Here is a 20,611-nt window from a genome sequence, read left to right as displayed (position 1 = left end):
AATTTTTAGATTTATTCTGAGTGTATTTCATGCTTGCTACAGTCCTGAAATGTACTCAGCGTAAAAAAAAAGACTGGGTTACCTTTCAAGTAAACACAATTAAAAAAGGCGAAATTGGAATTAGAAGGTGTAAAGTGTAAAGGAAAGTGCACGATGTCATGGTCAAGCTAGGCAGTGATCGTCCCTCAGACCCTCATGACAGATGCTGCATGCCAAATAGAGAACAACTTAAATTTTCAATTAGGAATCCCCACTTACCCACTCAGTTGTACTGCTATCCCACTGACATAGTGGGATAAATAAGACTGCATGTCTAGCTACAGACTGAACATAAAACCGACTTCCATTTTAGAAATTTAATGTATACGTTGTTATTTTCAGTGGGAAACAGTGTCGACTGTTGATGTACTGGGCAGCTTGCTGAACAGTATGGCTTTTTGGATTGCATTTTTGTTCCTTCATATAGAGAGAATCTATCAGAATGACAGACTATTTCAGTTTTCTGAATAGAGACCAAACAGAGCTGTCATACTACGGTTGTAATAAACACCATATGCTCAGCAGATCGGGAAAATGGATGCCTCTGGCACTTGTATCATAAAATATTGAGTACAGAAAATGCCTTTTTTGTTGTACCGTTTTTGTATTGTTTTACATTGAGATGAGACACTTGCTTGTCTGCACATGAGATTGGAGCTTCTTAAAGAGGCTGAAATGGACGCAGCATGCTATGCCTGGCTACTCCATCCTGACAAACATCCCACAGTGATAAACATGGCATCACATGAGGACAGATAGACAGCTCTGCTCTGCGGCCTTGGCTGGGCCATCCTGTATTTTATCAATAACTATGCAGCCACATGCCGCTAGCCCCAAGCCAGGACAGATGTAACGGGCCAGCAACCTCACAGTTTAGCCTTTAAGTTCATTCCCAATCTCTCGTGTTGCTGACTGAACATATTTTGACCCCAGCACTTTTGTTACTAATCTCTTCTAATTTAATTTGACATGGCAATTCCTCTTTTAATCCTTAAATAGAAATGTCTGTACTTACGGATATAATATCTTCCCGATGCCGATTCTCTATTCCTTACCAACCATTCAGAATCAGAATCAAGCAGCACTCCCATTAATATTTATGTTCACTTTACTACCATTCTCCGCTCAGAGATAATCACTGTGCCTGCATCCCTGATTAATTCCCTGAAAAATTCAATTTGGTCGATGCGTTGTGGAGCCAACACTTTTGTGACATTTCCCTTGTCACATAAGTGCCCATTTAAGCTTGTCTTCTTACTCATTATGCAGTTTCATTTGCATTTTACAAGAATGCTGAATCTCTGAACCCCCCCCCCCCCCCATTGTTTCACTCATGGCCTGTCATTATGTGCTACAGCATGCCATCTTTACATTAAGCCTCCCAGCATGTGAAGGCATTTGAATAGCCTGAGCTTCAGTCATATGAAAAATATCAAATGTCTAATATAAAAAATAATTAAAGTAAATATATTTACAGGTGATGAAGTTCTTCAGCAACCGACCAGCTGTGGTCCACAACCTACTTCCTTGAAATTACTTTTTTGCTGGAAAAGCCGAATTTCCCACCTGGTTGCCTCGTGTTTTCAGATTTCATCTGAATGTAATATTTCACTAGCAGTCCAGATGAGAGATTAGAAGAATTCAGTTTGTCCACAGCTACAACAGTGTTAATGGTTTTGGAGAGCCGTTTCTGTCTTTAAACTTTCAAGTTGTTACATTTTGAGTGAAAGCAGTCAGGGATAGTTTGACAGACGTTAATTAGAATGATGACTGAAATTTAAAGATAGATTTTATGTTCAAGTCATGCTCTCTTGGCTGTACTGACACTGTTAAAGCACATACTCTTGACAGAAACAGCACTAAATGGTGTTTTTTTGACAGGCTGTTTGTGTGTAGGAGGCAAAGTAAAATAATCTTTTTCCTTGCTTTGCAATTTAAATCTTTGACTCAAAAAATCTACTGACTCCATACTTTCTCGCTGGTCCAATGAACTGAAACCCATGCAGTAGATCATATTGAAATATAGAGGTGTAAGATATATTTCTCCCAACTTCACAAGAAATCTTTTGCACACACTAAAGCTACTTTAAAAATGAATTCAATGTATTTGTGTTATTATGACTATGCATATGATCGTTCTTTATATGGGTGGAAAATCAAAGCTTGTTGCTCCCTCTAGTGGTTCAAATCTCCTTTTGAAGCTGTGATAGTAATGTACACTTTCTGTACAGCCGATGACACAGAGAGTCACAGATATTAAATCAGAAGCAGTTACCCCCCCTGCACAAACATCTGCTAACAGGCTTCCTGCTTTCAACTTCCTCTCCGTTTGAGCCAAACTGCCAAACTGCACTGTTGCATCTTTTAAAATGGCAGAGAGAGGGAAGTAGAGGGGAAACAGAGGGGAGCTTACAGTGTATTTATCTCAAAAAGAACTGAAATCCCAACAAAGATGAGAGAAAAGTGCAAGTAGAGGGGAAAGGCAAATGGAGTCACAAGCAGTCTTTTCTTTAAAGAGAATGTCTCCATAAGGAACAAAAATTTTGCAACACGAATAAAGGAAAAATGTAATTTCTTTCTCCACTTCAAAGGAGATTTGGGTCAGTATAACTTCATATTTCACCTCATTCTGAGTGTGTCTGCCATCTTCTGTGAAATCTCTCTCCCACATTCAGTTCCCTTGCCAGTGGCAGGGTTTCTGAAGCGTAGGTCCGCGGCCGATGCCAGGCGACACTGGTGACTGGATGAGGTGGCGGAGCGGGTCAGTGTGGTTTAGCTGATCTGGTCTGGCAAGGAACTGAGAGAACTTTGTATGGGACAAGAAGATGGGTAAAACAACCTGGCATGGGCAGCCGGGCAGAAGTTCTTCAACTCCACAGAAATAATGGGTGATACGCTGTAACCTGGTGGGTCCTCTGTGTTATCTCAGACCTAAATTAATAGGAAAATAAAGGATGTTTTTATTAGTCAGTTAGTTTGATGCTGTCCCATATAAAACAAGGCAAATATCCTTCCACAACCAGTTGAATATCTGAGAGGCCACAGGCTCAATTGGACTTTTGAGTCCTGTTCTATCAGGTTACAGTACAGTATTTTTTTTTACAATTTGCATTGATGAAGATGTACAATTGATTTGAAAATGACATAAAACCATGTGAATACCCAGAGTCAGGTCTTAAAAATGCAAAAACGTATCATGTGAAATGAACAATCCTTATAATCCTCGTAAGCCTTATGCTAGAATTGCCCTTTTGTTTTATCTTCAGTAAGCCGTGCCCTTGGATTTAGCCGGAGAGAAAAGTGATATATTGACTCTGACAAGTTAAAAGCAACTCCTCCTGGGTGAGCACAGCGAGGTTACTCAGGAGAGGAAACACTCTCTCCGTCAGAAACAGCCGGAAACTCTTTGAGCCCGTCCCCGTGAACTTCACAGATGACAGGAATGTCGTGCCAAAGCGCCGCACCTTTTGAACCTTTCATCCGTATCAGACTTTTCCTCACTGAGTAGAGTGCATCACCCAAATCATCCAAACCGCTGGAGCAAAGACAGATCTAATGGCGCTGAGGCGTCCTGACATATTTTGTCTAACATGTGTTCTGGGTTAGCAGCGTGTCATTGCACTCTATTGTGATACTTTCTCTCACCTTGAGTGGTAAAAACAGGGGAAGTTTAATATCCAATTTTAATAATGGAAATAAATGGCACACTATTACTACCCAGCCATGTGGAACTAAACTCAATCAGTCCAGATTAGCTTCTTCTCTTCGCCTTCATTTTTCTCTTCATTGTCCTCTATAACCCTAACTATGTGAAAATATAGGAAATGAAAGCACACAATTCTCTAATATGAATTCTGTGAGGTTTTACAATACATGGCTATTTACATGAAACCTGTAATAGTAGGAAACCCACAACACTGACATCCAATTCATTATAATCTAAGAAAGTTATGGAAATGTTGCATGAACAATGTGTATTGTTCTGAGTGGGTTCTCTGTAGCGATGGGACAATATATCAAAATTCAATGTATCGCAATACAAAAATGTGACAATACGTATTGTGGGGCAGAAAAATGAATCGTGATATTAGCTCCACTTTATTCTGCTGTAGTTCTTCATCAAAATTATATTATTTGCACTTTGAAAATGACATTTGAAAATTGTTGTTTTGTTGTGCATCTAGCAAGACAGCATCATTGCTAGAAAGATTTGTGGCTCAGAAATAAACATAATTCAGACTTTGTCATACTTTGTTGTCACTGAACGTTTATTTATTACATCGCATCGTGATTGTATCGAATTGTGAACTCCATATCACGTATTGGATTGTATTGTGAGATAAGTATATGGTCCCATCACTAGTTCAGAGGAAGTCTATATCTGTCCACAACCCTCCAAGACTTGATGTTAGTGTGAAGATCTGAAAGTCTGTTCGCCCTCTAACAGCCTGGGGAGTTTAGGCCAGAACAGAACATGAGATGTTACTTTCTCTTCTTAAGAAAACAAGCCCTGGCCTGATAAATATGGTTTGGATTTTTGAGGAGAATTCAACTTTCTTGCAGTTGGAAAATCTGCCTTAGTCGATGTCAGCTGTTACAGGACAAGACTGCCACTGCCAACGGATGGATGGTAAGATTAACAAGAGTACAGCATGGCAGCTCTGAACGCTCACCAATCAGCAATAAAACCTGAACCACAGCAATGGTTTACTGCCTCATATTATCCATGTCTGTAAGCCTTGACATTTTGTACTATTAGGATACAATTTATGATATCATATCTGTATCTTTGATCATGTATAGCGGCCCACATGAATACATCAGCATTGAAAAAGATGGCTTGTCTGAGAGCCAACAGCGCTGGGAGGGTTTACACCCACCTGCACTCTCATGCTGACCCTCACATGTTCATGACCCACACACACACACACACACACACACACACACACATACAGCCTGGTGGATGCATGTAAATGCCTCAATTATACTGACGCTCCATGAATTCCTGCAGAGATGTCAGCTCGTTATTCAAGCACATAGGGTTGTCATGGTCAAGGATTCTGCCGTTTTCCCGCAATTTATAAGCAGCTGCACCTGAATATCAAAAAGGCTTCAACTGTCACATTATTTTTCATTTGAAATATCTCACCTACTAAATATACCTATATCTCTATTGCTATGGACTTTTTAGGAGTAGACTAAGCAAAAGTGATATTTTCAGTGACTGCTTGTCAATTCAGGTGCACATTTTTGTCTTTTGGATCTGTCTGGATTTCCGGTGTAATTAAGATTAATAAAACTTGTCCTCCACTTCTGTCTAATGAACCTCCCCTCTCTTAGTCATTAATTAAGCTGCAATTATCCAGGTGATTTACTTTGAGAGGTAATGACCTGAGGGAGACAGGACTAGTCTCTGTTCTTCATAATCTGCTGCGTTATTTACAGAATATGTCAAACTGATGGAGCTGGTCATTCACTCCAAATCAGCTGCTAATTGGGTAAATTAGCATAAAAGTAGATTTATTGGTTTATATTTGATGTGATGTATGTGTTTTTAAGAATCAGGTAGCCTGCATAGACATCAGCCACAGCTGAGACAGATGAATAGCTTGACTGATGAAGCATTTCAGCCATAAACAGCTGACTGGTTTCCTGTAAGTTACCAAGAGGCCAATGAATTCGACTCTAACTCTATTCTATTCTGTTCCGAACACTTGGCAGACTGCCTCTTGATCACTGACAGGTGGCAGCATTGTGGCGAGACAAGGATCTGGCAAGACGGGATGCATAAGACTCAGGTGTTTGATGAAGCCTGGGTTTCAAATTCTTCTTCTTATGTGCTCATCAGCACTTCATTGGCTGTTTTAGATTTCCTGCACGAAGCAGAAAGCACGGCCACAATTTACCAAACACGACAGGATCATTCGAGTCGCACCGCCTTGATTTGCGGCGCTGAGGCAGAGAAGCATCTCCTACAGGCATGAAGATTAAACCCCAACTCTTGTGATCACTTCATCCCACGGTGAATAACTGGAATCGGGTTGAAAGAAGCTGAGCAGATATATCGACAGTGAATGAGTAGCATCTTGAAACCACAGAGACTGGATTCGAAATGTGATGCAAATGTTCTTCCCTGTCAATACATTCTAATTAACAAACTATCTAAAGGCAGCGGGATGGAAAAAAGCTATTATGAAGACAAATGATGATGCAACACGACTTAACTTTGGTTTCTTTTCCCCTCCTAGAGCAACAGTGCCTTTAAAAATGTATTTTATGTGGAGCTCTTCTGTAGTCACACAGCACATCCTTATCAGCGTTCCTACTTCTGCTGAATGGAAATATGCCTTGGAAGGTAAAAGTGTGTCTTTTACTGAAATTTCACAGCCATTTCAATAGTTGTTTCTATGTGTTTTTGTGTCTATGTTTTTGCCACAGTAGGATATAACCTATTTGTTTAGGTTGTTCCAAACACCACACAAACCATGTATCTGTACATACTGCTGCCAGGAGACTTTCTATTCAGTACGCCCCCTCTGTCTTTTTTTTCCCTTTCAAAACCTGTGAGATAATGGGATTTTTAACTCATATTCTCAGGCTGTATGCCAGTGTATGAAGGTAACCTCCCACTCACCATTATTTTGATGAAACATCACCGGAGTGGCAAAAACTAAGGTCAAAGGCAATTTTTCCAATCAGCCAGGTTACAGATGTGAACAAGATTTAATCAGATCTAGGTTTTAATATGTACCAGACGGTGTGGGCAAAACAGATTGGTTCAAATATTTGACAAATGGTTGCGGTGGTTACACCAGCACCCGGGACCTAAATGATATGTCTTTTTTATTTAAGTCACTTATGGTGGTGCTTTGCTTTGACCTCCATTTCGCGCATGAAGGTGAATTGAATCACAAGACTCCAAAATTTATAAGCTAGAAGATGGAAGGGAGGAGAAATGCCTAGAATTGCCCCAAACTGTGGAGATTAGTTGGGCTGCGGAGGGAACCTTTGTTGAACAAATGTCACACATCCCTGCTTCATTTTAAAGTTTTCTTACTTGCAGAGGTGGAATATTTTATTTCACCATCCTCTTAATTTACAGGAATACATTTTGGTATACTGTATGGAGGATATTCTCTTGATGTGAAGTTAATTGTTATTCCAGCAATAATACAAAGATAGACTTGCAGCTTCTATACCCAGCCACTCTTAATACTTTGTGCCTGTATGACAATTAATCTCTTTAATGAAGTCTTACTTTATTTACTGTACATGGAAAACAGCTTTGTGCTGCCCTGTTGCATGTTAATGACTCCCTCAATGAGATCAATTAATTGGGCTTATGAGTCACCATAATTGGGCTACAGTATGTTGCTATTCTGTTTCCCTTGCACTTTCCTGTCACAGCATATTGCTTGTGGTTGCCGTGCTGCACGTCCATTAATCCATACATTAATGACATCCTTACCACTAATTGTGTCCCATATAGTCCACATACTGCAAAAAAGTCCATCTTAACAAGTCATTTAGTCTCATATTCAGTCTTCTTTAAGGAATTTTGTAGAAATGAGTGTCAATATCTTGAAACAAGTCAGAATAAGGCAGATCACTGCACTACTATCAAGAAAATGACACTTGATTCTACAAAAATTCTTGAAACAAGTTGGTGTCAACTGTTTTTTGTTTTTTTTTCAAGAAAATCTGATTTTAGGACTGAACAATCTCGGAACCCATTGTCTATCGGTCTGACGACGATTAGACTCTGGGGGCGACGGCCAATATTTCGGGGTTTCCGGTGTAGCCAGCAGACATCCAAGACTTCCTCTTCCGTGCGCCCCTCATTGTTTACAGTCTGATTAGCAACATGAGACGCGACGAGTCGAACGTTTCTCCACACAATACACAAACATCGATACTTTTTGTAGGTGTTTTAGGTCCAGACGACATTTCGGCTAATCTCTATAAACAGATATCTGCATATGAGACGTCGTCTCTCAACTCCAACTCCATTCTCGCGTCTCAAGTTGCTAATCGGACTGTAAACAATGACCAGCGCACAGAAGAGGAAGTCTTGGCCTGGATGTCCGCTGGCTACACCGGAAACCCCAAAATATTGGCCGTCGCCCCCAGAGTCTAATCGCCGTCAGACCGATAGACGATGGGTTCCGAGATTGAGGACTGAATAATAGACTAAATGACTTGGCTGTTCTTCCCCTTTGCAACATTTTAACATCTTAGTCATTTAGCGGACACTCTTATCCAGAGTGACAGTGAGTCAGCAGAAAGCAGTCTTGCTGTCTGATTTCTTGCACAAGGACACTTCAGCAGGACACACTGGTTGCTGTGGGGATCAAACTTGTGACCGTCTGGTTGTGACACAGTCTGTCTACTCACTAGTCCACCCTGCTGCCCACAGTCTGCACACTCTGGCTCCCACTGCCAATATAGATCAATACGGCCATGATCCCATCCTTGTTTCATTGGTCCCTTGTCCCCTGCTGAGCCGTGAAGCTCGCCTCTTGTCTCAAGGTTAATTTCATTTGAGCTACACTACCTCTTGTATTGGCTCGCCGCTCGTCTGTTTGAGGTCCTCTCTTTATTGATTGCTGTGAAATGAAATTATGTCTCACTGTAAAGTGGAGCTGGGCCCTGTTGGACACAGCTAATGATCCACTTAAAGTAGTTCATATTCCCAACCAGAGCTCTTCTCCCCCTTGTTGTGTGTTCAATCCATCAGCCGTTAATTAGCTGGAGCTAATTTATCTTATCTGGCCCACAACATTGAGGACCCTCTTGTCAGTATGCAGGCCCTTCACCTATACTTACAGCCCAGTGGACATACTCTTGCTTATTCAATTATGTGTTATATGAGCAGTGGTTGTTAAAAAGCCCTAAGTGTTAAGTGTTGAATATTTACACGTTGTTTAGACAAGCTTACAATTTATAGCCTGCTGTTCACACACACATATACACACAAACATGCACATACACTTAACCAAATACCTAAATGATTTCTTTGACTTACCTTACTTGTGAGGACCTTCATTGACTAGCTTCATTACCTAACTTTAATCCTCTCCACTATATAGTATGTGCCTAGCTTTAACCCTTACCTTAACCTTAACCTAATACTAATTCTAATCTTAACTCTAAACCCAAGTCCTGACCCTAAAATTTTTAAAAAAAAAACATAGCAAAATGTCCTCACTTAGAGGATTTTTCTCATTTTTCTATACTTGTGACAACATTTGGTCCACGTAAGTAGAGTAACACAAGAACACACACACACACACACACACACACACACTCACCTTATTGAGTAACAGCCATAAAATCCATTTATTGCCCTTTACCCCATGCTAACAGCTTGAACACACGTAAAGAATCAATCCAAGAGCCAAGTAAACTGGCTGCACCTCGACTGGAGTTCTCCTTCACGTTCTCACTACAACATGCTTCACTTTGGAGGTGAAGTGTGAGAAAGGGTTCTAGTTAAAGGAGAAGGAATATCCAAGCTGATGACTTTGCTGCTGCGGCCGGTGTGGCTGCTGGCCTGCTCTCTGGTTTACCTGCCTGTGTCTGTCGGAGCGTGTTCAACACGAGAGTTTACCTGTGCTCACGGATCATGTGTGTCTGAGGACAGTGTGTGTGACTTCACTGACGACTGTGGGGATGGCAGCGATGAGGAAGACTGTGAGTAAAACAAGAAAACTAATCTAAATAATATACAGTACATATATACTGAATGTATAAAATATTAGGGACACTTACTCTTTTCATGTACACTGGTGAGGTGCATCCAGGTAAAAGCCATTATTCCTTATTGATTTCCCTTATTAAATCTATACCAATTACAAAGGAGGAGATGTAGATAAAAAGAAGCAGACGAGTTACAGAAGGATTTTTAAGCTTTGAGACAACTGATATTGAGATTGTGAAAACAGGGCTGCAACTCAATAACAGGAAGATGTTCCTACATTGAGTGTATCTACAGTGTACTTTGGATTAGAGACAAGCAGGAAGAAGTTAAAGGTCATCTGGGCAGACACATATTTGTAAATAATCCATTTATGGACACATAAATTGAGAGTAAATTTTAAAGGTTTGAGAGTAAAAGTAATTAAGATGGAGAGTCTGTGCAACCTTAACTCACACCTGTTTGTTTCAAGCCAATAGAGATTATATGTTGTGATAATTCACGTCAATCTTACTGCTGTCAATCAATCTCACGTGGGTTAGGACTGTTAGGACACTGTTTCCTGCACCCACACTGCTGTTTAGCTAGGAATGCCACTGGCTTGACTAGCCATGGAAAACTATTTGAGTTCAAAGCCTTCGTCAGGCGACACTAAGGCCAAATTAGCTACAATAAGAAAATATGATGATAGCTCTATTGAGTTTGTCAAGTTCATCGACGAAACACATAGTTTGCATGTGGAGCATGATCATAGAGTCTGCTTATAAACTTATAAAGTTAAGCTACTGTGGTTGTAAATAGCAAGAAAAGGCCAAATTGTGATGCAAAACAAAGGTTCTGTGGTACATGTTTAGAAGACAAGGCATAATTACTATGATGTGTTCTGTAATGCTGTTGTGATAACTTATTTTATGATGTTTTTGGTGTTATGGTCAAGAGAGTGTCCTTGGAAAAGTTTCTCCCTTCTAAAGGGTCCCCGGCCTGAAAAATTTTGAGAACCCCTGATCTAGGAAACTATCACTTATTAAAAGTTAGGATTCTGCAGTTGGAGCTCCAGCTGCAAACGGCCCAAAATGCGACAGAGCAGCAGGCCTCCGTGATCAAGGCTTTAGAGACGGAGCAGAAAGCAGCAGATAAAACCATTGCTGATCTCCAGTTGCAGCTGCAGAGAGCCAAAAGGGATGCAGAGCACAAGGCCTACGAGATCAAGGACTTGGAGATGAACCAGGAGGATCTTCTACATGAAGTGGCGGAGCTAAAAGAAACACTCCAAAAGGAGAAGAGTCAGAACACCCTGCCTACTGACAAAAAGGATCTGCTGCTTAAATCTACTCAGAAAGACATCAGGAGGTCGTAGAGAAGCTTGATAAAATTATCCAGAAGGAGAAAGAGGCCCAGAAGGCTCTAGAAAATAGCCTGGCCTCCATGCTGGCTGAGCAAAAGGCTCAGGGTGATGAACACAACATGATCAAAACCGACCTGAAGCGTTATGAGCAGCTGCTGGCGAACGGACAGGACAGTGCACCTGTGACAGCGCAGGAGGAGCAGAGCGATCTCCTCAAGGCCCAGAGTAGGCTCCAGCAGACCTTGGAGGACGAGCAGAGGGAGGGGGCAGAGAGAGAGAGAGAGAGAGAGAGCATCGTGCTGGCCTGGATTGTTGAAGTGGAGGAGGAGGTCAGAAAGATGCAGGAGATAAAGCAGCGCAGCTGGCTGAAGAGACTGATGCGCAAGGGGAAGAAGAAGAAGGAGGAGGAGGAGAAGGAGATAGAGAAGAAGAAGGAGGAGGAGAAGGAGATGGAAAAGGAGAAAGAGGAGAAGGATATGGAGAAGAAGGAGTCCACTTCCACCAGAGTTACAACAAATTCTTCAGACTCTTCAATCAAACCTGAGCACATTGACACTTGTGCTCACAAACGCACCCAACCATAACCAAACACACACTCCCAACCCCCTAAATCCATTTCCAACCCCCTGACAATTCCCAATAAAAGACATCAGCAATGATATCTTAATAATAATGTACTGTCTGTATGGTACTTCTGTAGAGAATTGTAAGTTCCACTACAGCCAACAGTGTATGCATAACTAAACTATAACTAAACAGTTTGAGTGGTTTTACTATTTAAATGCTGTTAAAAATAGAACATTCTCTTCTCCCTCTCTAAACAATCAAACTCAGAAATGGAGGTGGAACTGGTATGTTGCTGTATATTTATCCCTGCAGTCACATCATGACCTTTTTATTTTAAGGTTCCAGTTGACATTTTGGTCAAAAATAATTAAAACATTTTTTTTATTTAAAGCAGGTATGGAAAATAAATGAATAAATGAATGAATTTCCCCGCAGACAAAACCATGGGTGTCAGGTGGCCTAAGTGAATCCAAATTTGGTCTTGTTTTTATCAGGTGGTATTAAGCATTACAAGACAGTCTCACATTTGAAGAAGACCAATCCAATGATAAGAAAGAACACTAATTTATATATATAACTTATATATATTTATATATATATCAGATGGATGGTTTGAGAGCCCAAGTCCACAGAGGGCAGCTGTATTATGTTAGCGCTAGGTAAGATTCAACAAAAGCAAGGGGGAGGAAAATCTGCTGTAGGTGTTATTGTAATAGAGAAAGAATTGAACATGTGTACTTCCAATATACATATGTGCCAAGGTCCTGTCTAGATAAAAGGCTTTATCATCAGAAAGGATCACATACAAAAAAAGTGATCTAAAATCAATCTAATAAACACTTAAGTATATAAAACTGCCTCGCTTTCACTTAATAGGCCTTTCCCAAAATACCCCAAAAAATAAATAGGTAAAACCGTATGCACTATGAACATTACATCTGAATACATATGCATTTACTAACTAGGAAAAGCCAGAACACATCATAAATAAGTTAATTTCTTTGGGAGCATTTTCCAGAGAAGTGTCCAGAGAAGGTGGTTCTTGAAGAGCAGGAGTTTCTGTAACAGAAGAAACTGCAGTAAGTATCTGAGGCTCGGTGTCATAACAGAACAAGTACAGATCCTGCACAGGCCCGTGGCGCATGTGTTGAATTCCACTAGCTGCGGCCACCCTGATCTGTCGGAAAACGGACAGAATTATTGACGGATAGCTGTTTTGGAACGTCAACATGATGGAGAGGCAGAAATACAGCAGCCTAGCTTCGCTCATAACGGTGCTACTTCATAGAAACAAGTTAAATTCACTTGAACACATTGTACTCACCTTGGGTTGAAAATAGAAAAGAATGTCTGGTTTCTTCTTTCTCAACATTTTCACAACACAACCTGTCAGCTCCGCGGCTCGGATTAAACTGTCTGTGCTTGTCATTTGATTGTGCGTTTGTTTAATGTTGCCGGCATCCCGGTTGAGTTTTACGTTTTTAAGCACTGTGACTGGCCCAAAGGTCCAAACACCGCCCAGCCGGAAAACTTTGGTCATGAAACAAACCAAGCCAGTAGTTTAAGCTCCTAAAACAGGTGCAACCACCGGTACTGCTCTGTATTTATTTTTTCCACGGCGCAGCTGAGAGCATCATGAGCCAAATTCAGGTCAGTCAGTCAGTCAGTCAGTCAGGTAACGCTTAGATGATGCGCTTCATCAGATGGCCTCTAGAGGACGTTTTTGACTGTGCGGTTTTCCCATATATCGGCACAAAATCAAAAGTTGCTCAGTGTAAAGAAATGGGTCTAAATTGATCTCTAATGCACCTGATGTGGCATCATGTCATGTCTGTAATTTGAAGATGTGCAGACAGCAGGCCAGCCAACTCAATCCACAGAGTCTCCTGGTGTGAAAACAAAAGTGAAACTTAATATTCCACAGTTAGTAACAGGGATTTGCAGACAGTAACTCGTCTTCGCTGCCATACAGACTTTAATGGTAGGTGCCTTTAACGTTACCTTGTGGTATTTAAGTAACATTAGTGGAAATAGGTAATTTAACCGTGCCTCAGTGCTTCAGTGCATAGAATTGAACATGCGCCGTGGGTACAGGATCTGTGCTTGTTTCAGTTTTCACGATTCCACAAATGCCAGGTGATGCTTACATGCAAAAAACATATTTGTGAGCCAATTATTTTGTTTGTAAGATACAAAACATATTTGTGAGTTTTATTTTATTTTATTTGTGACATGTTCATACTATTTATTTATTTTATTTTGAAACAACAATGCCCCCATAGAATAGCTCTCTCTGAGGAGGGATGTGCAATGAGGATGAATCTGGGTATAAATACAATATGCATGCTGTGTCATTATGGCTTCTCGCTCAGCACAGTCAAGCTGAAAATGAAAAACATGAATTTCACACCTGATGTAAAGAGCCATGCAAAACTATAATTGAACAGCATAATAGATGGTTGTCAGAAAGAACATTACTACTGTTAGTCTACTTTTTTTTATCAACAGCCTGTCCTTCCTAATAATTGACACATTTTGGGTCATTTAGTGTGAGATGGTTTCCCTTTCATTTCAAGCTGTTTACATAACACTTCTTAACAACCATCATTGATGAATGGTGAATTAATCATTTTGTTAATGTTTATTAATTATCGTTTAATGGTTAAGTAACAGCTAATTGATGAGGAGGTAATTTCCTAGATTGTTTACTCATTAATAGTAGGCTAAATAATATGGTGTACATTGTTTAATTATTACTTAATAACATGTTAATAAATGGATTAAATGATTTTTATTTGCCTACCTAACAAAGGTACGCTTGTCACAATGTGGTACACTGGTCGTCCTTAATGTACAAATAAAAAATAAGCATTATGTGGGCTATTATAACTGATGTTTACAAATGCTTTGTAAATATTTAATAAGTGGTTTGTTAACATGTCATGAACTAATGATTAAATTATATATACAATATCATTTATTATTCATTTGTAAACAATGCAGGAAATTAATAGCCTAATCATCAATTAGTCATTGATAATGAAAGAATATTAAATATTGATTAATTCACAATTTCTCAATGATGGTTGTTGTAAAGAGTTACAACTTTTAATTATATCTCTAAGATAATTTGAAATGCTAGGGCAGACACAGATCATGTATGGAAATGTTCCTAATAGCATGATCACATGCACTGATATACTAGAGGAAGAATTGAAATATGTACAGTTTTTTAACGGAACACACCCTGAACCCATGGCAGGTAAATAACAAATTAAATGAACATGCAACATGCTCCTTTGAAGACAATTCAGTACACTTTGCTTGCTGCATCATCAGCTCAACATTTTGATATTTATTTCTTCCTCTCCTAAAGCCTGTTTGTCACTGAAATAAAATCTGAAAATCTAACTGACCTTTGCTGATCATATATCTGGGCATTTTACCTCTGAAAATACTACAGCAACAATACAACTGGTTTATAGTCCCAGGTTGCACATCAAGCCATAAAATCAAGTCAGAGTCCCTGTTTTAAGCTGAGAAACTACTTGCTGAGTTGATGAATCTTTATTGTGCGTGGAACATAATCCCAATACACAGAGGAGCGGTAAAATACACTCCAGAGTGAAACACAAAACAGTGCAATTTAGAAAGCAGTAGACCAAATTCAGAGTGTCAGTGGATGTGCGCTGTACTTGAAACTGTTTTATTTTATTTTCCTACAGGTTCATGGTACAAGCGGTGTGACTTTGAGGAGGGGTTCTGTGACCTGACCCAAAGCTCAGAGACGCTGTCTGAATGGACCAGAGCAACAGGGGTCCCAGGACTCACACATGACCATGCTAACAACCAATCAGGTAGCTCACTGGATCTGAAGTTGAAGACTTTCATTTTTGATTGGTTGATGAAGGAGCATCTGACATTTGTTATATGAGATACACGTCTATTATGAATAAACAACCTTTCGTTTCTTTCTGTTTCATTTATTTTCCCATCCTCTTTATTTCTTCCTTACTCACACACACACACACACACATGCACACACACTTCTCTCTCCCTCAGCATACTTCCTATCCCTTTTGCCTGCCGGAGGAGAAAGAACCGTGGCAGACCTGAAGAGTCCAGTCTTCCTGCCCTCTCAGACTTGCCAGGTAGCGTATTCTCCTGATTGGGTAGAATTTGGTCATGAAGTCCAGACAAAACCATCAACAACTGATAACTTTCATGCATTTTTACTCAACAGATGAGCTTCTACCATCACATGGGGGTGAAACATGGAGATCTTCAGGTCCTAATTCAGACTCACCCTCTGGGTCAGAGCACAGTGGTGTGGAAAAACCTGCAACCACAGAAGGAAATGTGGCTACGGACAGTGATTCAGTTTACCAGTAACCACCATTTTCAGGTCAGTACAATATACAATTTAAAATAAAATGCAGCCATAAAATGCAGATACAAAATGTATAGTAGTATTGCACTATAGAACAGATATAGCCACTAAGTGGACAATGTGTATCACTCATCTCTTCTTATCTCACATCATATCAGACCTTATCATATGGTATGGTATGGTGTGGTATTGTATTGTGTCATACCGTATTGTATGGTTTTGTATGGTATATCATATAGTATTGTATCTTATTTCATGGCTTTGTTGAATACTCAATTCTGATTGGCCAATGAATGCATTCTAGGGTCTGTTACTTCTGAATTACAGGCCATTGTTTCACATAACAAACTGTTGTTTCACATCTACTGTAATCACATCACTCTGCAGTCAAGAAGTTGGGTAAATTTTGTTGATAATAAAATTAATTTGCAATACCTTGTGCTGAAAAGATACTCCTTGGTTAACTATAAACAGTCTTGCTAGACAATTTTTTTGGCTGAAACTTGTAAATTACTTTAGCTTGAAATGAAATAATTTTAAATCAGTATTTTCTGTCAAATGATTAATGTCTTTGGTAAGTAACAATGTAATAAGCGGGATAATGTACAGCAAGATGTTTCAGGTTGGGGTCTTGATTCATCCTCTTGGTTTATTTTTTGGTATTGACCGGCTCTCTTTACATTGTCTTTTATGTATCGTATCGTATCGTATCGTATCGTATAGCATTGTATGGTATCTGATCATATCGTATTGACACGTATAAAGATTACTGCTGAAAAGTTTACAGGAGCTGTCACGTATTTGTTGATATTGGATAGTGTGTAAGATACATACTGTAGGTTGCCTTTAAACTGATGAAGCCATCAATGGAATAATGAGTGGCCAAAGGTAAGAGAAGGGCCATTTATGTGCAGTGAGGGGTTTCGACCCAACTGGACTCTTCAGAGGCCATCTGGAGTCAGATGAAGCCTGCTGTTTGTGTCCTTGCCATATCCTCAGACAATGTCAGAGTCTCACCCCTCTCCCCTTCTCTGCCTCCACCATCTGCCACTGGGCTTAGCCTGCTCAGTTTCATAACATGGCTGCCTGATGCCTGAGGTAAATAGAGGTCAACTCTTTGCTAACACTCACTTTCCCCTCCATTAATCCACTTCCTGTTTCAAAGGCAGTTTAGTTGATAGGGTTTTATTTACCGCAGCGATTCCTTCTGAGTGACTTCAATTTCAGCCTACTTTGCTTAATGATCTACTACACTTCTTCACCCATTTAAATGCTTTGCAGTTTTCGAGGTTACACTCTAGTCTTGTAGCATAAATCCACCCCAAAGCAGAAAACACTTTGGTTATTCCCAGGATTTTGGAGAGTATATCAAGATTTGTGTATGCATAAACATGTTTGTCCTAAAGCTGGAAACAAGAACGCTGAGAATCTAATCTATGATGTGATTAAGCAGCATTTTCTGGAGCTGCTGCTGTTCACGATAACTAAGTGACTCGGTGGATACTGTGAAAGAACCCAGGAGGATTTTCTGAGGGCATGGGTGTATTGTTTGGATCAGATAAACACACTCGTTTGGGCGTAAAAAATCCTAAACAAACACCTTGTGTATGCACAAAGTTATCATCCCATACATTGTTAATGTAGCAGCTCTACAGTATTGCTTTATGGCATCAAAGACAAGAGTAGTGGTTCTTTGGATTCCAGTTCGAGGAGAGAGAAATATAAATATCAGCTGAATATTTTTGACTATAAAGTATAACTGATACAAATTCTGTATTTTAGTGGATTTTCCCATCACCCATGATGACACAATCCACCATTTCATCCTTAGATCAGTCATAAATCATAAGCTATAAAACCGCATGATGGTAGATAAAGCCTCTCTCTGGACTTTGATCAGTGCAGTGAAGATATTATTCTGATAGCACTGTGACAGACGGAGAGAATGTAATGGTTTTTCTTAGATAAAGAGTATTCTAGGAGGTTCAGTATGAATCTCACATACACACAAACACACAGCACATATACACAAATGCACAATTGCACACACACGTGCACACAAGCTCACATACACACAGAAATATAGAGAAAAAGAGATTGCAATGAAAAGAGGATGAACAGGAGGGACTGAATGATGATATCTAAAAGGTTTTCTGTGTGTCTTCCAGGTAGTGATTCGAGGGGAGCTGTCTGCTGACAGTGGATCCTCTGGGGTCCTGGCCATCGATGACCTCTCCCTCAGTCGTGGCTGTGTGACAGTGTCCGGTACTGCTGCCATTAATAACACCCCACTACACAGACAGGACAAGTTCAGACCTTGAGATTTGATGAAATATCGCTGCACATTCTTAAACAGACAGCCTTAACCTTGTTTTGAATACTGATAACGAGGAAAGAAAATAAAGCGTCCAATACAAGACATCCTTAGCTGTGAAAAACGATTACATGGCCCCATAGTGATAATACTGAATCATAACAGAATGACTGGATCATTAAAATAGTGCTTACTACACATTTCCCAGCACTGAACATGGAGCACAGTCGCTGGATTTATTTATGTCTGCTATAGTGTGCTGCCTGCAGGTAGGTGATGAATACGACACAGCTGAGCATGTTGGCCAGAAGCTTTGATATAGAGCTGACCACTTGGTGTATCGGACAGATTTTTAACATGTTGCCACGGTGATATTTCTCAGCCACAAGCACGAACTATAGCGTCTTTATAGTGAATTTTATAACCACTATCATTCACCCAATAGGATGGTGTCCCTTCTCTCTGTCTGTAAAACAAACAGGAGTTGTAATTTCTCTATTGATTTTCTCATTCAAGCATCCACCTGGTGCCTTCAGGCCGTACAGGTCTCTTTCCCTGTGGAGCCTCAAGGCCACTGTGAGTGTAGACTAGAGGCAGAAATAATATGATTAGTTGAGTTGAACCTCAGTGGGCAGAGCCAAAGTATCACAGTTTTAGCTAACTTTAGCTAACTGGCAAACTTGAATGGCAAAGAAGGAAATATAAATGGTAATGACACATTTTTTCATTTATTCATGACCATGGCAGTCATGATCTTGGAAGCTCAGCAGGCTAGCTAACTAGCTTAGATAACTTAGGGTGGCTAGATTGCATTTTCAGTTAGTACCAAGAGCTAGGCTTCATAATATTGGCTAACTCTCTTACCTCTTTTCACTGAGCTTCAGTCTAATGGGACTTAGCCAGAAAAACTTTGTTTCTTTGGTCTCTCTGACCAATGAAGTTTAACTCAACCAAATAGATTATTTCTGACTCCAGAGCAGCTCTGCCTCGGAGAAGTGTTTTGTAAAACTAAAACTAGACTGGAGTGGAGTGTGTTAAATAAGAGCACAGCACACAGTGCCCAGTGTGTGCTGTGGACTTGAAGAACCACAGAGTCTGCTGGACCTTCACCAGGACTAGTTTAGCGTGTCTAAGTGGACGGGACAGGTCAGTGTCACCTTGGCACTCGGTCCCTCTGCTTCCATCTGTCTTCTATTCCCAACAGTGGAGTTGTGAAATGTGCCACGCCTCATCAAGCCAGGTTGGTGGCTGACCTGCTCCATCGTACCGAAAACATAAAACTGCACACTGAGCGACGGTGCAGTGGACAGATGCAGAATCCCAGCTAGTGATGGTACCCCAGCTTCTCTGTTATGGCCTCTCATTGGCAGCTCTGCACCAATACACAGTCTGAGCCAACTTAACTTACCTTTTTGCAGTCAAAGCACCAGTAGTGAAGAAATAACCAATGGGTCTTAGATTAACATAGCAATTAACAGTTTACTACACAGGCAGAGGTTAATCTCTATAATGGATCTGTGTGACTCCCTGTTTAGCCTGGCCTGTATATTTGAAGCAGAGGAAGACATGGAAATCGTTTTGATATTTTTGTCACATCTGAGATTACTAACTACATTTCATTATGTTCACTTACAGCGGATTCTTTATGCCTCATGTCCTTTATTATTCATCCTACCTCCCATTCACCTAGAAATGTGTTACGCTGAAATATGGGTTCACAACAGCTATGAATTTAGATTAAGTGCATTGTCACAAATAATGGCATTATAACCATTAACATGGGCCTATAATTAAGTGGTTACCTTGAATGCAGGGTGAAAATAAGACAGAAAGGTTTTGTAAAATGTATTTTCAGCTGAAGTCTGGCACTTCTCAGACCCTGCTATCATAAATCACACTCTTTTTGCATGTGTGCTTGTTTGTGTGTCTGTACATGTTGGGGGAATGAACAGGCCACCACATAATTCACTATCTATCTGTCTAAGTGATATTTTCAGTCGCTTTTGCTTGGCCTGGTCTTGTCTGGCCCACTCTTGAGATCATCTGGCCTATCATCCTCATTTTATTACATTTTCTTGCTGAGATGAGTCCACCAGGGAGACACTCTTCCAAGGTGTTTCATTCCTAGACTGCAAAAGCACAGGAGAGGGACTACTCATAAACTTATATTGCTTTTCTATTTTAAAAGACTTATGTTTCGAGAGTTACTGTTGCTACAGTAGTCTGGGAAATCAGGAGACATTTACAGCCTTTTGCCAA

The 20,611-nt window shown here is 40.2% G+C and overlaps 1 protein-coding gene across 1 annotated transcript in view; it reads left to right on the top strand.

Moving 5' to 3' along the window:
- Positions 1-9,557: 9,557 nt before the first annotated feature.
- malrd1 (MAM and LDL receptor class A domain containing 1) overlaps positions 9,558-20,611 on the top strand; it is a 51,310-nt gene continuing 40,256 nt past the window's right edge. The window contains exons 1-6 of the mRNA XM_071526100.1: positions 9,558-9,732; positions 15,374-15,505; positions 15,711-15,799; positions 15,892-16,053; positions 18,207-18,308; positions 19,398-19,417. Coding sequence (XP_071382201.1) covers positions 9,558-9,732; positions 15,374-15,505; positions 15,711-15,799; positions 15,892-16,053; positions 18,207-18,308; positions 19,398-19,417 — 680 coding nt within the window. The remainder of the gene's footprint in view (positions 9,733-15,373; positions 15,506-15,710; positions 15,800-15,891; positions 16,054-18,206; positions 18,309-19,397; positions 19,418-20,611) is intronic.

Source organism: Centroberyx affinis, unplaced genomic scaffold (genome assembly GCF_046629955.1).
Source record: "Centroberyx affinis isolate AG114_WGS23_722 - 3 ecotype Tasmania unplaced genomic scaffold, CSIRO-AGI_Caff_v1 ptg000109l_1, whole genome shotgun sequence".
NCBI lineage: Eukaryota > Metazoa > Chordata > Actinopteri > Beryciformes > Berycidae > Centroberyx > Centroberyx affinis.
The sequence above is the reverse complement of the archived record's forward strand: the minus strand, read 5'-3'. Positions and strand labels throughout refer to the sequence as shown.